At 37.2% G+C, this 20,114-nt stretch overlaps 1 protein-coding gene across 1 annotated transcript in view; it reads right to left on the bottom strand.

The window, feature by feature from the left end:
• LOC131673221 (nitric oxide synthase-like) overlaps positions 1–20,114 on the bottom strand; it is a 1,857,253-nt gene that overhangs the window by 71,794 nt on the left and 1,765,345 nt on the right. The window contains exon 12 of the mRNA XM_058951052.1: positions 17,782–17,886. Coding sequence (XP_058807035.1) covers positions 17,782–17,886 — 105 coding nt within the window. The remainder of the gene's footprint in view (positions 1–17,781; positions 17,887–20,114) is intronic.

Here is a 20,114-nt window from a genome sequence, read left to right as displayed (position 1 = left end):
ACAAACATAACAACTGAGCAGTATTGTAATTACTTGCTTGCAAATAACGTTTGAGATCATTTAAATATTTTACTGGTCGATATTTATAACTATCGTCAAAAACTGGACACGTTAAAGCAGGTTGCTTAATAGTTTCAATAATAGTTTCATTAACAATTGATCTATTTTGTTCATTATTCTCAATTTTATCAATATTCTCACGAAGTACTGAAAATGTTTCATTCATTTCCATAGTAACATTATTTTTTGCTCGAACAATATCATTAAAATTATCTTCACATCTATCTTTTAAAATAGCAATAATTTTATTTGACTTTTCTAAATTTGATTCTAAACTCTTAATTATTTGATCCTGTTCAACCATTTTATTCGTTAATCTATCAACTTTATTACTTAAATTGTTAATAGTTTCACAAATTGTCTTAAAATCATTTTGTAATTTAAATTGATCAGTATGAAATGTCTTTAATTCATCTACTACGGCTTTTTCCCATTCGTGCGTTCTTTTTTGTTGCACGGTCAATTCTTCACCAATTAGTGATTCACTAAGTTCGTTAAGAATTGTTTCGGGAGCACATTCAGTAGAATTATACATTGAACGTTTTTCGTTTGACATTGTAATATCAATAAAAAAAATCCAAAGCATACAATTAATTCAACACCAATAATAAATAATATATATAGATGATATTAATTAATCAATTTTCAACAATATATAGGATTAAACAAATAATTGAACAAATTCAAATTATATATCGTAGTAATCAAATTTATTATAAATAATAATACAATTTATGCGCTTGGAGCAGGCCTAGATACTAATATATGTTCTACGGTGTCAGCCAAATGATTTAAATCAGAGCTCATATTTCTCAAACTAGTATCAAATAATTTCATGTTCTTTTTGTAATTATTGCCTAAATTAACAAACGATTCCGCAAGTTCCATATACAATGTACGTAGTTCACTTATTTCTTTTTCCAGTGACGCATTTTTACATAGTACTGCTCGCATATGTTTGTTTCTTTTCGGCATAATAAAAATTTACAATTAAATTACAAACTAATATAAAATAAATAACAAATGCTTAACAATAACTAATGTAACAAGAGTCCTGTCACGGTCGCCAAATGTGATGTTCGTATCACTTATAAATAAAAATAATTCGAACTCTCGTAATCTAGCTAATGAGTAAGAATTTGTTTCCGATGATTTTACTCTAATTGTCAAGAAAATAGATAAATGAAACAAATATAATAAATAAGTAAATCAAATATACATAAGTAATTGCAAAATATCGAGGAAAGTCAGACAATGCCCTAGTTTCTTATGGTGCGAATTGTCCCATAAGCAGAGCTAAAGTCTTTCTTTGATAGGATATAATTCGGCCCAAGTTTCTTATAGCGCGAGATGTTCTATAAGTCGAGCTCAAATTATAAGGAAAGGTTATTCTTGCTTAGTAAATCACAATGAGAGAAAGAACTTAGGTGTTAATCCAAGTTTATTCAGACTCATGCGCTCACTTTGCAAGGCTAGAAGTGAATGAATCTAGCCTGTGCAAAGGTGGGCCTATTTATACATAGATTTTCCCGCTTATTATTGCAGGAGAGATTTCATCGAAAATTCGAGAGACATTCGCGAATTTAGAGAAATGATTTTTCTTAATTTACAAGTAAATAACCATTGATATTAAGTTTTTAACACATGTAAATTTTACAGAATTAGTTATTTGTTGATTTTATACAATATACAATTATCGCCAATAATGTCGTCAAAAGTTATTAACTAATAAAGTTAATTAACGTGATATTACATTATTTACAATAGAAAATTATTAAAATTTCATATAACTTTATAATTAATTAATTTTGGAAGTATTTTCCAAAATTAATTATTTGAATTAATTAATAACATTTGAATTATGACTAATTTTTCACATTTGTAACGGTTTTCTTCTAATCTTAACATGCGATTATTTGATTAATTATCTAAGATTTCTAAATCCTAACATTGTTATTATCAAGTATTAACTTAATATTATCGTTCTATATATAGTTTATTGTTTAAATAAATTATTAATTGTTTATTTATTAATAACAGTTGTTATTTAGCTGTTATTTATGAAACCAATTCTTACTCATGTTCTATGCTTATTCATTTTACATATAAATTATTTATATTTTTCTAATATTTCATATGTTAATAAATAAATTAACTTTACATATTGATATTCATTATTAATTTATAACTGAATGAGATATTGTGAATCTGTATGTTAAAATCTATGTAATCGATACTTTGTTATATTCAAATTATCTATAGTTAACATATTTTTCTCAACATTATGGATCATTATATCTATGTCTATTGTCACGTCGATACGAAAGAAAAAGTACGTGAAGAATTATAAGTTATGATTTCAAACCAGGTATCGATAATTTAGTTTTCTATTGTACCAACCCTCCCGGGAAGATTTGTAAATCTATCTAGCGAGATAGATTAGTCTAAGCACGTTCCCACAATACTTCCGCGAATATTACTCACCGCATATTAAATTGGCAAAATCACAGGAAGGGGCACATCAGCCCACGGTATAAAGGCTGGATTGGAGTTCACAATAGCAGTTACTCAGTATATAGAATACAGTACGCAATACACAATTTACGACTCAGTAATTTCGCAAAGTTGTTTTTTAAGTCTAACTATCCGGCTACTTAGAACCGGGATTATTAAGTATTATAATTATCTTTAAACAATAAAATCTAAACTCAAGCGCAAACACCTGAGACTGTCCATAAAAAACCTCTTTTGAAACCCAATCCTAATAAGGTAAGGAACTATTTTATCTACTTAAAACGCCCTACATATAATAAAGGCGCTATCCCTTTAACCAACCTTTGCTTAAATCCTGACTAAGATCCAACCTTTACCAACGCGACATTACTTGAATATATTATTACGTCTGGCTGTAACATCATTTCGCCTAGACATAACAATTGGGGACCCCTCATTCCTTGGTAATTAGGATCTTATCGCAAAATTACAATGGTCGAAACACCTTACGAACGAAAACTAATCACACTCAAAATACTAACAAAAAAAATTAGCGAAATAGAACCGAATTTTACAACAAACAGGGAACCTACGTTTACAGAATGTCTCACATATCTGCATCAAAGATTTCCACCCACCGAAACAAAGCAAATTACCCCAGTCGAAGAGTTACAAAGATTAAAATATAATTTACAAGACTACATTGATACAAACCCATTAGACTTTCTATGTAAAGATGACTTAATATTTGATATCCTCATTGAAATGACTAGTAAAAATTTAAATCCAGCATTCCTCCTTAACGCTATTACAGATATAAATTTTGAAAAATTAAAATTAGATAAAACTGAAATTCCATTACTCGAACTCATCGAAAATCAAACGGGTTACGAGACAGCAATTGAAAGTTCAGACACGTACAACGCGCCTATTACAAACGTATTTATGACTAACACACCGTCCGCTTCCAAATCACCAGAAATGACTCATAATAAATCGGAAAAAGTTGATTCCACTCCAACTCGACATTTTACCCCTACAAACAAAGCTAATTTTGCAAGCAGCCCATTTACTATGTATTATACGCCAGGGACTTTCAGAACGGGACTAATGAATTCCACACAAAACATAGTATCGCCAATAAAAAATTTTAGCCTGAAAGACGCTGTTAACTTCGTACCTAAGTTCGACGGATTTAACATACCCTTACACTTATTTATCGACGGTTGCCGAGAGGCACGCAGCATAGTCCCGACAATAAATGAAAATGATCTCACCAAGTTAATTAAAATTAAACTAAGCGGTGAAGCACTTAAAAGCGTGCAAGGAAAAACGTTTGATAATGTTGAACAAATGATTAAATTTTTGGACCTACTGTTCGGATCAGCAAAAACTTGTAATCAATTAACAGGCGAATTAGCAACGTTAAAACAAAAACGTGGTGAGAATGTAGTCACATTTTCTAATAGAGTGAAAACAGTGGCTGACGAACTTTTTGAAGCAGCAGTAAGGGAAAATCGAAACTATGCTGGATTTAAAAACCAACTTGAAAAAGACAAAGTAAAATTCTTCATCCGCGGTTTATACTGGGTCATCAAAGCACGTATGGGGGAAGCCGAAAATTTAGAATTAGCTACTACGAAAGCAATAGAAATTGAACGAGAATTCAACGTACAGGAACCTGAGGAAATAACCGAAACAGTAAAAGCGCTAACCCAACCTAAAATAGAGCCAGTTCGATTAATGAAAGCTGAAGATAGTAGCATCTGCCAAATTTGCAAAAGACCAAAACACACGGCTAAAGACTGTTGGTATCGGATACCGCAGAATCAAAATCAAACTCGACCAACTACGCAACAGCAACGGCAGCAGCCCAAACAGCAGCCGTGGGCGGAGCCTCGCGCGGCAGCTAACAATAACACTAATCCCCGCTCCAGCCATCAGCCACTTTGGGCCGCCCAAAATCAAGTAAAAACAAGCGCCCCAGCTAATTTAAATTCGCAAGAAAAGTTACAACAAACTAATTCCTCGATTTGCAATTACTGTAAAGAAACTGGACACTGGAAGAGTGATTGCGAAAAACGAAAACTCAGAAATCAAAAATTACAACAGGCGGAAAAAGACAAGGGTTCCCATACACTCGGCGCTACCCGGGAGCCCCTGTAAATACAGCGCCTCAAACGTCGCACGCACAAAAAATCATCCTTTTACATTTTAACAGTCAGTCACCAACAATTCAACTCGAAATAAAAACAAGTAAACAAAAATTTAGCTTCATCGTAGACACCGGGGCAGCAGTCTCTCTACTTAAAATCTCAAGCAAACCAAACGGTGTCCACGTAGATATTTTTGACAGATATGAACTACGGGGGATCTCGCAAGAAAGTATCTCGACATTAGGAAAAGTGTCATTAACCTTTCATAACTTTGTACTAGAATTTCACTTAGTACCGGAAAATTTTCCTATATTAGAAGACGGTGTAATAGGAAGCGAGTCATTAAAAAAATACAGAGCGTATATTGATTACGCCAAGAATCTCTTAAAAATTAATGACTTGTTTTTCCCAATTATCACCGAAAGCAAGTCCTGTTACATTGGAGCTATTCCCGTAACAAAAAAAATTAACCAGGCACCCAGCAAAATACCTCTCGCAAACGAAGGACAGGCACAGCCTGGCAATAACTCCTTGCATTCGGTCGACGACCCTACTGGAAAACTACTGGACCTAGCAGTCGAAACTCAGAGGACGAATGCACCTGTATACAAAGCCCATGTTAAAAAAAATGGTCACGAGGCCATAAAACAAGGTGACATACTGACTCCTAAAGAGTATATACCTCAGCTGTCTGAAAACAAAATCCGAGAAGCACAAAAAAAATCAGATTCCGACAAACTGTACAACCTATCTGTTAATTACCTTTCCGAGAACTCAGAAAAAATTAACTCTGTACCTGTAACTTCTGGCATGCGCATGCAAACTCTGAAAAACGAATCCGATTTACTCTACGCTTTAAACAAAGCATCAGAAATTATTAAAAAATCAGAAAAATCAGAATCAGATTACCCGTCAATACAAGAATTAACTAACAGCATTATTAGTTTAAATAATAAAGAATCTGAAATTAATAGCGATCGCTTATACCTGCTCGAAATACTAAAAAGGTACCTCGATCCAATTATTAAATCACAAAGTAACTTACAAAGGCCAAATATAGTTAATAACGCATTAAATGCATTATTAACGGCCCGCTCCATTATTAGGGGAAAAGTACCTAGAGCACATTGCACAGCACTGCTTGTTAACCCAAAAACTAATAATCGCCACGAAAGAGTCAAACAGTTACTTCAGTTGATTAAATTGGACCATATCAAACAAGATCAACGAACAAAAATTGAAGAAATCGTCGAAAATTACAGCGACAGATTTTTTGTTAAGGGCGACGAGCTCGGGGCCACGAGTATTATCGAGCACGAGATCTATACTACCTCCGAAGTACCTATCAGACTACGACAGTTTAGGCACCCCCCGCAGATCAGTAAATTTATAAATGAACAAATGCAGGAATTGCTAGAAAGAGGTATTATTGAAAAATCAACTAGCGCATATAGCGCACCAGTTTTTTGCGTGCCCAAAAAGAATACGGAAGATGGCGAACCGCAACCGCCGCGCATCGTGTTTGACTATCGCGCGCTAAATAAAATTATTCCAGATTATAATTTCCCAGTCCCTCTACCTGTCGACTTATTTGAACGAATGGCCGGTGCGCAACTATTTTCGTCATTTGATATGTATTCATCATATCATCAGATAAGTATTAAAAAGGAACACAGGCATAAAACGGCATTCCAATGCGAGTCAAGCCTGTATCAGTTTTGTCGCTCCCCCTTTGGACTTAAAACTAGCGCACCAGTCTTTCTGTCACTAATAAATGTACGAGTATCAGATTTAGAAAATGTAGTAGCATTTTTCGATGATATTTGCGTATATTCTAAAACATTCGACGAACACTGCGAGAGCATCATCGAGTTAATGAAACGCCTTCGTGAAACTAATCTGGTCCTCCATCCGAAGAAATGCAAAATTCTACGCCCAGAAATCGAGTACCTCGGTCATGTAATCTCGAAAGACGGACTACGCCCGTGCAACGACAAACTGCGCGCAGTAAAAGAATTCCCAGTCCCGCGCACGCCAAAGAATGTTAAACAATGGCTCGGCCTAGCAGGATACTATAGACGATTTATAGAAAATTTTGCTAAGATCGCCAAACCACTCACTATTCTATTAAAGAAACGCCAGCCGTTCGTTTGGGCGGAAGAGCAGCAAAAAGCTTTCGAGACGCTACGCGATAAATTATGCGAACCTCCGGTGCTCAGACACCCGGATTTCGACAGAACATTTTTTCTTACCACTGACGCATCAAAAATCGGAATCGCAGGGTCACTTTCCCAATTTGACGACCAAGAGCGAGAACACGCTGTAGCATACATTTCACGTACCCTCACACCTGCTGAAAGTAATTACCCCGCTATCCGGCTCGAACTATTAGCAATAGTATGGAGTATTTCGCAATTCAGACTTTATCTGTACGGCCGAAAATTCATCATCATTACTGACCATAGACCTTTGGTACATCTATATTCAATAAGTGACCCAAATTCACAAGCAACTCACCAGCGACTATTATTACAAAATTTTAATTTCGAAGTCAGATATAAAAAAGGAGCATCGAATGTCAATGTAGATGCGCTCTCTCGAAATCCTATACAGGAAGTCGAACAGCTCAATAAGCATTTACAAGCAACTAGGCAAGATCCGGTTCAAGCACTGGTCTTGACAGCTCGACTAGATGATAATACAAAAAGGCCAGGAAATACGCACGCCATGACCACGCGATGCGCAAGGGGCCGACAACCAAGTGCAAAATACTTGGAATCCATCAAATCCCTCCTGCCGCGTCAGAAAAAGAATCCGCCTCCTCAGGAAGTAGACACGTCAGTAACGGAAACCGACACGAATATTAATTATCCTACCTATTAATAGTAATACTCAGTTACTAAAAACACGTACTGCTCCGAAGGCAATAAAATTGGCACACAATATAATATGCATAATCAAGACTCTAAAAATAAACAGGACTCACAACCAAAACAGGATATGACCTCTTTAAAAGACGTGATGCTCGAAGACTCAGCCAACTCCCCTACCGCACCCGTGACTACGTTACCCAAAGAAAACATTATCTATTGTCGGGATGCACTGTTTATGAGGCGAGACAATTACTTGTACTTCACTGATACCTTTGGTACCCCCCTGGATGAAGGCGCACTCAGTTTATTTAAACATGATAAACTACCACAAATGAACAAATTGCAATTAGCCGTTCCCACTACAGTCAAAATAGGAAACAAGATGCATTTTATTATCCCAATCCGTCATGAAACTAGAGAGACCACCGAAAACATTAGAAATTATACATACCAAGCACTGAAGCAATTAGCAATTGATTTAACTGAAAATAAAATTAAAACCATCAGTATAGCCCAAAGTAAAAAAATTGAGCTCGTCGATTTCTTTGAAATTTTACGTATGATAAAAAATACACTGGGACCTTCTGAAGTCAAGATCATAGTTTGTCAGGGACTTATAGTTTTCGCCCCCATCGAGCATCGTCAACAAGTAATCGAAGGAGCCCACTGTTCGGCTATAGGCGGTCATAACGGTTGCAATAGAACTTACAAACGCATCAAGAATAAATACTATTGGACACACCTGAAGGAAGATGTGCAAGAGTTCATTCAAAAATGCTTACCATGCCAATTGAGAAAATTAAATAGACATGATGTCAAACAAAGAATGATCATAACCGATACCCCGCCAGTCCCCTTTTTTAAAGTCAGCATAGACGTAGTAGGCCCACTCGAGCCTACCAAAACTGCAAACGCTTACTTACTTACCTGCATGTGCACGTTTACCAAATACGCTATAGCGGCACCCATGCCAGACCAAACAGCTACTACTGTAGCTGATAACCTTATTAAAAAGCTAATATGTACCTTTGGAGCACCTAACGTCATAGTAAGTGACAGAGGCACTAATTTCACTTCAAAACTAATGAAACGTATTGCAGCTCGCTTCAAAATTAAGCATATTACTACAACGGCTTATCACCCGCAGGCTAACAATGTTGAACGAATTCATTTATCGTTAATCGAGTATCTAAAAATGTTCACTTCCAAGACCAAAAATTGGGACGAGTATGTCGAACTTGCTATATTTAATTATAATACAAGCTGGCACAGCAGCCACCAGTTCTCACCATGGGAACTGCTGTTCGCTCGCAAGCCACGCCTACCAAGCACGGAGCCCCTGCTAGGGCAAGATTTACTACCTACCTACGAAGGCTACGTGGAAAACTTGGTTAAACAGTTACACAATATACATGAAATAGCTAGAGAAAAATTAATAACATACAAAGAAAAAACCAAAATGCAATATGATAAAAAAACAAATCCTAACAAATTCAGAATCGGTCAATGGGTTTTTCTAAAAAGCGGCCCAAAGCCTCATAAACTCACAGGCAGTCACTTTGCCGGTCCCTACTTGGTCCTGGAAGTGGGAGAAAAAGAAAATATTAAAATAAAAATAAACGAAAAAGAAACTCGAACGGTCCACGCCAATCGTTTAAAGAAATCGTACATCGAAACAAGTAGTAATTGAAAAATTATGTTTCAGATGAAAGCAGTAATTCTCAGCATCTTTGTTCAACTATACGTCAAAATAGTCACTCCTTTCATAGCCTATGATTGTTTTCAACGTTTTACTAACTTCACTACCTTCTCTCTTGTAGATATTGCTGAATGCGACATTCCTAATCCAATAATCAATTCTACGATAACTGAAATATCCCTCCTCCAACTTAATGATTTTGCAACTATAAAGGTCCGTTACTGCAAAATAGAGGTCAAACGATCAGCCAAGACATGCGGCGCGCTCTCTCACGAATGGTCCCCCCCTTTTTCCGAAATAGAATATATTAAGGAAGTAACACGAGAAGAATGCGTTAAAATGCACTCTTATCGAATAATGACTATCGGCGATAACCTAGTACAAAACTTAATGATAAATCAAACAACCGTACACCCGATAGAATTGGCAGGATACATTGCCCCAGACGGCACTTGCACTAACGCAGGAAGTTTCTCCGACCCTTACGGCACATTCAGCAATGTACACGTTACCGGCTATGTTAAAGTATCACTCGAAGAAAGATTTAACTCTGTAACACTCGAAACAAATAAAATCAAACTCGAGTCCGGAACTTCTTGTCAATTTACTGAAGAACGTTGCATTGATAGCATATTCGGATACGCATTCTGGGACAGAACCAAGTCTCAGGCATGCCAGGCCAACAAGTATACTAATCTATATTCAGGACCCGTCACTAAAGTAACAGAGATTGGCAATGAACGAAGACCACTTTATGTATTAGATTCTGAGGATATATCTTTTGCTTTCAAAGACCTCGGTAAAATGATACAATGCGGTTTTGAAATTATTAAAACAGAACATCCGAGATTATTCATATTAGAAAATCGGCTCGGTGAACATTTCATTTCTAACAGAGTTAAAAATATGTACGATCTAGATCTTTTCACTTATGTAAATTCAAAAATATTATTTGTTGAAAAACATATCAAAAATCATTTGCAAAAATTATACCACGACGTATTACTACAGCAATGCGAATTAGAAAGAAAAGTTATTACTAATGCGTTAAACATTGCCACTTTATCCCCGGACCTTTTAGCATATTATTTAATGAGAGAACCCGGATACATGGCCATGATGGCGGGTGAAGTAGTACACATTATCAAATGCGTACCTGCAGAAGTCAAAGCTAGAAAGGCCGAAACGTGCTACCAAGAATTACCGGTCACGCGCGGTGAGACTCCGATGTTTATCACACCTCGTACGCATATAATAAAACAATACGGAACCAAAACCGCTTGCGATACTAAAATGTCGGTAATGTATAAGTTCGGTGACTCATGGGTAAAAGTTATTCCGGATGTCACTAGTCAGGAAACTCCACACATAATCAAACCACAGGCCAAGCAAAGTTGGGAATATAATAGCCCCATAAACACGGCAACAAGCGGAATTTACACATATAACGACATTGAACACCTTCGCACGTTCATAATGTTCCCTACAGAACGGAACGCGGTCCTTAATCAAATCGCGCTCGGTTTCGCTGGAAAATCCAATCTAGCCCCGGGAATATCCATAGCTAAACTACTCGACGAAGATACCCTGAACCGTATTGCGAATTCCACTTGGCAATCGCTATGGAGTCGATTCATTACATTCGGATCGGCGAGTGCCGCTGTTTTGGCCATCCTTATGATCTTTAGAGCAATTAAGTTTGTCCTTGATACCATTATACATGGTTATGCCCTTCATTCCCTCTATGGCTTTAGCATACACCTACTTGGCGCATTCTGGAATTCTTTGACTAACTTGCTACTTTACCTAGCTAGGAAACCTGAAAGAGAAACAAACCCAGACAAATTAAACAAGGAAGCCCCGTCGGCAATACAGCCTGAAGAGCGAACTACTATCTTTAAAATCGAACGTGACAATCAATTGACCCAGAAACCAAGCTACACACAGAGACAGATATATCCAGTATTATCAGAACCAGAAATTCCACCATTAATCAACAGAATATAAACGTCAACAATAGCTATATGTCTGAAAACATGGATCACAGAGCCAAAAGAAAACTACTAGAAGACTTGATAATAGAAAAAAAGAGATTAAGTATATCAACTCAAATGCAAGACGAAACCGCAATAGAATTCGGACACAGAATAAATACATATTTACAAAAATACATTGTTATGGGGAAGGCCGCGCAAATGTTTTTATTCGAAGGTACAGAAGACGAAACTCAGAGAGAAAAATTAACTATTTATATTTTTATTAAGGGCCTCAAACATGAAATCAGACGCTACGTTTGCCCTTTTACCTTTTACAACAAACTACAAGACGCACGCTTACACGCCATACAAATAGAAAAGAATCTAATAGACATCAATCACATCAAAAGAAATTCGATCCGCCCCATATCGGAGTCTTTTAGAAAATAACAACACTGAACATTACATTATTTTCTTTTTTAGGATACTGACAAGTAACTACAAACATTGCAGTAGCCACCAGGTGCTAAACACCGAAAGACCTCACCCGTTACCAATCTCCTTCCACAAAATGTACAAGAGTAACACTAATGAACCATCCCCCCCCAACAAAATACCTCACACTGAAAACACGTTGCATAACAAATCAAATTTAATAGAAGCAGAGGTTACTTATTATGTAAATAGTAACTTTTCACCTACTTGCACAAGTTGTCATTACACCCTACCCATACAACAACAATTATCATATAACCTTGTCTATGTCAAAATCATCGGTCCTCACAGACCACCATACGCCATACGATGCGTTAAATGCACAGACTGCATACATCATGTCGTTCTACACTATTCCAACCTAGAGTTACCTACAGACTCAATTCCTAAACCGCCCGGCATTAACAGCCTTTTACCTTTCCGAACAAAAAACATCCGCTCTTTAAAGCAAATTCATGAACACTACTCTAACTGCTTACAAATAGCCATGAAATATATAGCAGAGATAAGGGATATCCTTGAGAGACACACTGACCAAAACACACCTACACAAACACATTACACCGCTAGTAATCATCGCGACATCCAAGATAAAAATACAATGCTCAGCGAACTACTCAAACCCAGTACCACTTATCCTTCCGACTCGTCCCCACGAGTAGCACCGCTCCTGCTCCGTAGAAACTATAACACCTCCCCAACCACACTAATAAACATCTTTGACCAAATAGACAATTGGGAATGGATGGAGCTTTTTAACAAAATCGCTGTCAACGCTAGACAGAAATTCTAAAAAAAAAAAGAATATAAAAAAAAAAAAAACAACTCTTCCAGCTAACACCAGCAAAATGCCCTTACCCAGAGTACTTTTCGTCAGTCTACTAACTACCGTTATATGCCAAAATCAGCCAACTACAAAGCAATATGATAGTCAGCCTGGAATCGCTTTTGAAAAAGGACCTACCATACGATTTATTCAAGAAAAATGGAATATTATCACCGCTCTCGACATCAACTTAGTGCTTAACTTTCATCACAATTTCACCCAAACGCTGGAAAAAATATCTGCAGCTTGCAACACAATCGAGATAAACGATTTCATCAAAAATGCTATATACACAGCCTACGAAGAAACAAAAAAACTCCAACACATCAACGAAGCAGTCAGCACCTCTCTCAACGCGTACACTTCTGACACACCCAACGGGGGGCGGGATGCCCTAGCATCGCTGGACAGCCTCTTACTCGAACATGCCGATAAGGCCCTTAAAGATGTCTTGAATATGCGCGAGAGTAATTCGACCGAACAAATGGGCGAGTATGACTTAACTTATATTACCGAAAATAATTTACAATCAGAGACAAATCTTCTGCTTTTTAGAAAATCTCGCGCAGATTTCATTACTAGCGCAATGAGCCCAGTATATAACTCTACACACATTAGCCTTATTTTAGCCGAAATTAACGACATTTTACATAAGTTTACTTACATATCAACCGAAGTACGTCAACTCCTGCAAAACAAACAATTTTTTTTCAATCCGCAATTTTTGCTAAACGCGATAAAAACTATCAAAGCAAGCACTAATTCAAAGTTGCCAGTACATATGTCAAAAATCAATATCATAACACTACAACAAATTGCAGAAGTTAACGTAGTCTACTTTCGTAAGAACATCATTGTCGAAGTAGTTTTTCCCCTTGTCGCAAGCAGCAATACACAAACTTACAAATTGTATTCACTGCCAGTATTCCAGTATCCAAACAAAACTAACCAAATCGCTAAATTCATTAAACCACAAAGTGATTACCTGACTGTGACAGAGGGAGAAGCTACCCATACCTTTGTAAGCAAGAATTTAATTGATAACGAGTGTAAACGTATTTTTTCCTTCTATATGTGCCCGTGCCCGACTATACGCAAGCCAAACAATAATTCCTGCGAGTTTAGCCTGTTAACATCACCGGAAGAGTCAAATCTCGTATTTTGCCAACTTGAAACTAGCTCCGAAACTAACTATTATCTTATACCAACGTTACAAAGTAATGTTTTGCTATACTCAGTGAATCTCAATACTTCCTTTGATATTAATTGTAACGGCATAGTACAACCTTTTCCTTTGAATGGTACCGGATTGATACAGATTCCCCAGCCATGCGAACTTAGAACGAGCCACCATATTTATTTAGGGGCTAAGAAAAAACTAAATGCGGAAAATTTTGTAATTCCAAAAATCTCTTTGGTAACTACAGACAAAATAGTAATGAAAAGCCCAAACACAAACAGTAGTCAGAACAGTCACGAGCACTCGGACCGAGCGAAATTATTGCACGTATATTTAACTTTAGGTGTAACCATTGTAATCGTTGTCGTATCCGTAATCGCAATAAGTTGCATACTTTGCGCATACAGAGTGTGCAGTGACAGAGACCGCGGTTTCGAAAATATACCAATGCAAGAACTTAATCCACCCTTAACTCCTCAAAAAAGAATGATCTGCAAATCTGCACAGACATTACTTGACGGAAAATATTTTAGACTACCAAACAACTACGACACTCCTCACTCCCCACCCGTGGCCGTGCAAGCGGTCCCACTCCAAAAATCCGAAACAATAGACACTCCTCCAATTCTCCCCACTCCCTAAAATAAAGAAGGTACAAAAACACCAATATACCCTCTGTCATATCAGACACTCCATAAAATTAGCACGATGAAACGCACAGCAGCTACCACACTCGGCCCACCATGCAAGAAGGCAAACCGATCTTGGACAACGGAACAAATATGCAACAGTCGGACATCGGCATCAACCAGGACACGACTATTCGCAAGATGGGAAAACCGGGAGGCCCAGACGAGCATGCAGCATCCCGAACCGCCGCTATTAGACGACGATGGAAGCTGGAACTACCACGAGCTGACCCGGTATATTTTCCAGGAGACTCATCACGGGCATCTTCACTTAAAGTTCCTCTTCGAAGAAACCTATGGAGGAGAGGGATTCGGACGAGCCCCTTTCCATCCATGCCGTGTGTGCGGACAAGACACCGCACATTGGCAAGGATGTTTCTTTTGCCGAGCACGCGTTGCAGCCGCTCCCAAGGACCAACAACTAGCCATGGAGGCCGAATGTGTCCGCCCCGAGCATTTTATGCTCAGCAATGCCCCTTGTGCCAGATGTATTGGCAAGGAATTTTTACGTAGATTCCAGAGGAGCTTGCAGTTTCATCATTTGGAGTTACTATGATCCTATCCCCAGTCCTTCCATTTCTTATAATAATAAACAATAATGATAGTTACAAAATATATATATAAAAACAAAAAAAAACACACACATACAAAAATAATAATTATATAAAAAAAAAAAAAAAAAAAAAAACTATGTATCAAATAATTGCAGTAGCGTTCGGAGAACGCTAGTCCCATGCTCTATCAGCAAAGGACTCCGAGGGGTGGGCATGTCACGTCGATACGAAAGAAAAAGTACGTGACGAATTATAAGTTATGATTTCAAACCAGGTATCGATAATTTAGTTTTCTATTGTACCAACCCTCCCGGGAAGATTTGTAAATCTATCTAGCGAGATAGATTAGTCTAAGCACGTTCCCACAATACTTCCGCGAATATTACTCACCGCATATTAAATTGGCAAAATCACAGGAAGGGGCACATCAGCCCACGGTATAAAGGCTGGATTGGAGTTCGCAATAGCAGTTACTCAGTATATAGAATACAGTACGCAATACACAATTTACGACTCAGTAGTTTCGCAAAGTTGTTTTTTAAGTCTAACTATCCGGCTACTTAGAACCGGGATTATTAAGTATTATAATTATCTTTAAACAATAAAATCTAAACTCAAGCGCAAACACCTGAGACTGTCCATAAAAAACCTCTTTTGAAACCCAATCCTAATAAGGTAAGGAACTATTTTATCTACTTAAAACGCCCTACATATAATAAAGGCGCTATCCCTTTAACCAACCTTTGCTTAAATCCTGACTAAGATCCAACCTTTACCAACGCGACATTACTTGAATATATTATTACGTCTGGCTGTAACATCATTTCGCCTAGACATAACACTATTATTTGTGACGTCACGCTATTTGTTTTGACTCGACTCTTATTTGTATACAGTCGCGTAAACAGTGAGGTAGCGCCGCTTAATGTATTGTTTTGACTAAACAGATAAGTACGTTAGACTAGTTGCAGTCATTTAATAAACAGCTCATAAATAGGACCGTTACAAAGGTCAAATGTTTCGTCTTTTTTGCCTATGCACAGTATAGGCAAAAAAGACGAAACTATCCATGCTTTACCATATTTATATATTTCATGTATTTCAACAAACTACTACCGATACTGATCTTCGTTTGACCTCATCAACTCAGGTTCAAGTTCATGTGAAGGTCACTGCCCTTATTTACTCGGAATGATGAATTTCAATCACGTACTAAAAAAATAGCACCATTACTTAATTAAAGGGCTTGAATATATTTCCAAACGTGACCTATCGTCGTTCTTTTACGTAAGTCCTAGTTATATCTTCATCCGTCCTTCAGATACAGTATTCACATATCCGAAAATATAATTTTATAACTTTTAAGTCTCAAATTTCTTCACTCATAACCATCATACGTCGACCAAGAACTAAACTCTCAAGTTTCCATCTCCGTAGGTTTAATTTCAGATTTTTTTAAATCTCAAACATTTTCATCCCTAAAAACCCGATGTTATAAAACAAGTTCTGAACATTCACTATACTTGAATATATCTGAGACTGATTTTGGTAAATATTTTAGAAATCACAATATTCTCAACTTAACATTTATCAAATATTTTTCTTTCTTATTTTTCGATCATTTTTTTCCAGGCGTATTAAGTACTCTGCAACAACGTCCATACGAGTATGTAAAGGAAAGGATACTTTCTGCATAGTTTGCGGAAAATATGTGATTTCCGAACAAAGAAGGAGTTTCACAACTAATGTAGAAGATTTATATTAGTAATCTTGATCTTAGGAGTCATCCCTATAAATAAACTACACACTTATTTTATTATAAACGTTTCGCAATTTTATTAATTGCCACCTCAGTACATCTGTTGAATATATATATTATTATAAATAAATGAATTCTTTCAATATTAGTATTGTATTATAATATAAACATACGTTTTGTAATGTAGATAAAATTGAATAAATTAAAAGTTCTTCCGTTTTTCTTCTAATGTAGAAGAAAATTATGAAAAATGTTTTAATATACCATTCGTCACTCTTGACTACATATGGGCTCCGAAAATCATATGTTACAAATGTCACATGTATCTTTCTAACTAAAGATGCAACTTATGAAAAATGGATGCTTAGTCCAATGCTTTAGAGAGAACCTCTTGATTAGAGCACAGATTATTATTTTTGTTTGTGTAAAACAGTGGGCTACAACAAAAAAAACAAAAACTCTATACAATATCCTGATGTTCGATCTGTCAATTTCCCTATCTTGGCTATCCAACATTTTGACTCACTAGCAAATAGTAAGCAATCTGAAGACACCGATGAATTTGAAAGCAAGGAAACTTTACAGGATGAACAGCTATCAAAATTACTTTCAGTCAGCATGAATTAAGTGATTTGATCCGAGACTTAGGACTTTCGAAAGAAAATGCATAGTTGTTAGCATCCAGATTGAAAGAAAAAAATTGCTTGTCCCACAAAACGAAAGTGACATTTTATCATTATTGTTACGTTGCTTTTTTTGTTGCTTTTTTTTTGCAGAATGTAGTTAGGTGTATCAATGGCGTCAGAGTGTAGAGACAAAAAAGGGATCAAGCTCCGATTCTAGTTCAAAGGAATATGATGTTTGCGGAGGAGTGTAATGGGAAAAACCGCTTTTCCAGTGATTTCAATGTAACATGAGTCGTAAATGAGAGCTCCACAATAGAAATAAAATCAACATTAAACGTACAAACTTTTATCAATATTTTTTTAAGCAAATGAAAAAATTTTTTAAATACATTTACCTCTCCGTTTTCAGGTGGATCACCATTTCCAAATGTAGAAGTAATAACAAGAAGTAGAGCTTCATGTTCTATATTCGTTATGTCATACTCAGCCATGCTCATTACCTAAAAGTAAAAAAAAGTAGTGAACACCGTATTCCTCAATTAGTAGTAATCATTTTCGGTAATAGTTAAAAGATGGTAGTTTTAAAACAAATTTATGAATTCAAGACTAACTCTTTCCTTCAATCTTATTAGAATGAAACTGTAACACAATATATATTTAACAACAGAAATCTACGACGTAATAGTTTACAAAAATTAGTATGCACAAAATCGAGGACTCTTATCGAGAGCTGTAGATAAGTAGACGTAGTGGTTAAAAACTGCTGACTACATTTTAATGTCAGTATTATATAGATGGATATACTACCAAAGCTTACCACTACTTACAATAGAATTCACTACTGCTTACACGTTATAATATATTAACGCGATTCGACCAACACCGTGCTATAAGTAGCTCGCCACTCGCGAGCATGTATAGACAGACCGTGGAAGACGTTACACGTATTGAAATTTGCGATATACATGTAACGAGATAATATGGCTTGTCACTAATTATTTAGGGCGGGGAAGAGAGGCAACCATGCTCTGAGTAATTAAGAGAAGATTAGAGTAAGAGAAAGAAAAAATAAAGAGCTATAGACTCGTCAATTCCAAATCTTATCCTATATTCTACACAATAACTTAACCTACTTTACATAGAAGCCCAATAATCAGTCAACTCATAACCTGGCGTAATATCGCCACCGCAGTAACGTGAATACCGGCACAGAGAACCTTCGCAATAGTTGGCCGGTGAACACCGAACTATCGCGGCTTCCGTAAAGGGCGAGAACGATCGCCACATCTGTGAGACAGAGAGAGAAAACTCTGAAAGAGCACTTGACCTTTGTCCTGCTGCGATACCTTGATGAGCGGGAAAAGATAGACCACATCCCCTCAAAGGCGTGTCATTGTCTTCCCGCTGAGCAGCTTCCTTTTGGACTTCTTGCTCCTTCTCATGACCTCTGTTGTACTCGCTCCTCGTACTCGACTCTGCCGCTGACGTCCTCTGCTGATTGATTAGCTACTCGCTCGCTTGCTTCTTGCTTAACTGACACCTCATACTTAACTCTCTCACAACTTCCTCCTGACTCCCTGACTGCCTGTTCGTGACTATCCGAATACCTATCCTCAACTATCGCTCAGCTCTTTTCTCTCTTGATGCTTGACCTAATTTCGCGGCGGCACGCGACGCTGCTAGTTGGTCGCGCGCCTGCCGCGAACCATTGCCCAATATCGACACTTGATCTCTTATCTCTGTTTCTTTCTTCGCTTTCTCCTTTTCTCGCTCATTGTCATCCTCGCTAACTCACTCTCTCGGTTCATTGATCATTATTGGCCGTTGAAAGAAAACAAACTGCATTAGGCACACTCTTACAATTAGAATGCGCCCAATGTCGGTTGCTCGGTCAGTCGAGAGCAGAGGAGGGGAGGGAACGGCGTATGACAAAAGTCGTCGCCTGCTCCCGTCACATACGTATCCGTGGAATGAAAAACGTTAGTGACCGGAGAAAATAGAACAAATCATACGAGGTGTGTTCAAAAAGTAAGGTGACTTTGTATTTTTAAGAAAAAATATTTATTTATTTATCCATATTTATGTTGTCCCCTTCAAAGTAATCCCCCTCAGATACAATAGACTTATGCCAACGGTTTTTCCAATCCTCAAAGCACTTCCATAAGCACTTTTCGGTATAGCCTTGAGCTCTTCCAGCGATGTAATCTTTATCTCTTCAATCGTTGCAAATATCCGTCCTTTCATAGGTCTCTTTAGTTTTGGGAACAAGAAAAAGTCACATGGAGCTGAATCCGGTGAATATGGTGGCTGAGGCATGATTGTGATGTTGTTTTTGGCCAAAAAATTTCTCACAAGCAAAGATAAGTGAGCAGGGGCATTATCGTGATGCAGAAGCCATGAATTGTTTTTCCACAATTCTGGGCGTTTTCTTCGTATTGCTTCTCGCAAATGGCGCATAACTTCAAGATAATACTGTTTATTGACCGTACGTCTATATGGTAAGATCTCCTGATGCACCACACCATGGTAATCGAAGAAAACAGTGAGCAAAACTTTGACATTTGATCGAACTTGGCGTGCTTTTTTCGGTCTTGGCTCATCTGGGCTCTTCCATTGGGACGATTGGACTTTGGTTTCGATATCATAACCATATACCTATGATTCGTCACCAGTTATGACCCTTTTGAGTAAATCTGGGTCGTCGTTGACGTCATTCAACAGTTCTTGA

This window comes from Phymastichus coffea, unplaced genomic scaffold (genome assembly GCF_024137745.1).
Source record: "Phymastichus coffea isolate CEN01 unplaced genomic scaffold, Cenicafe_Pcof_1.1 PCOF00013, whole genome shotgun sequence".
Classification (NCBI taxonomy): domain Eukaryota; kingdom Metazoa; phylum Arthropoda; class Insecta; order Hymenoptera; family Eulophidae; genus Phymastichus; species Phymastichus coffea.
This window is presented reverse-complemented; position numbering and strand designations above follow the sequence as displayed.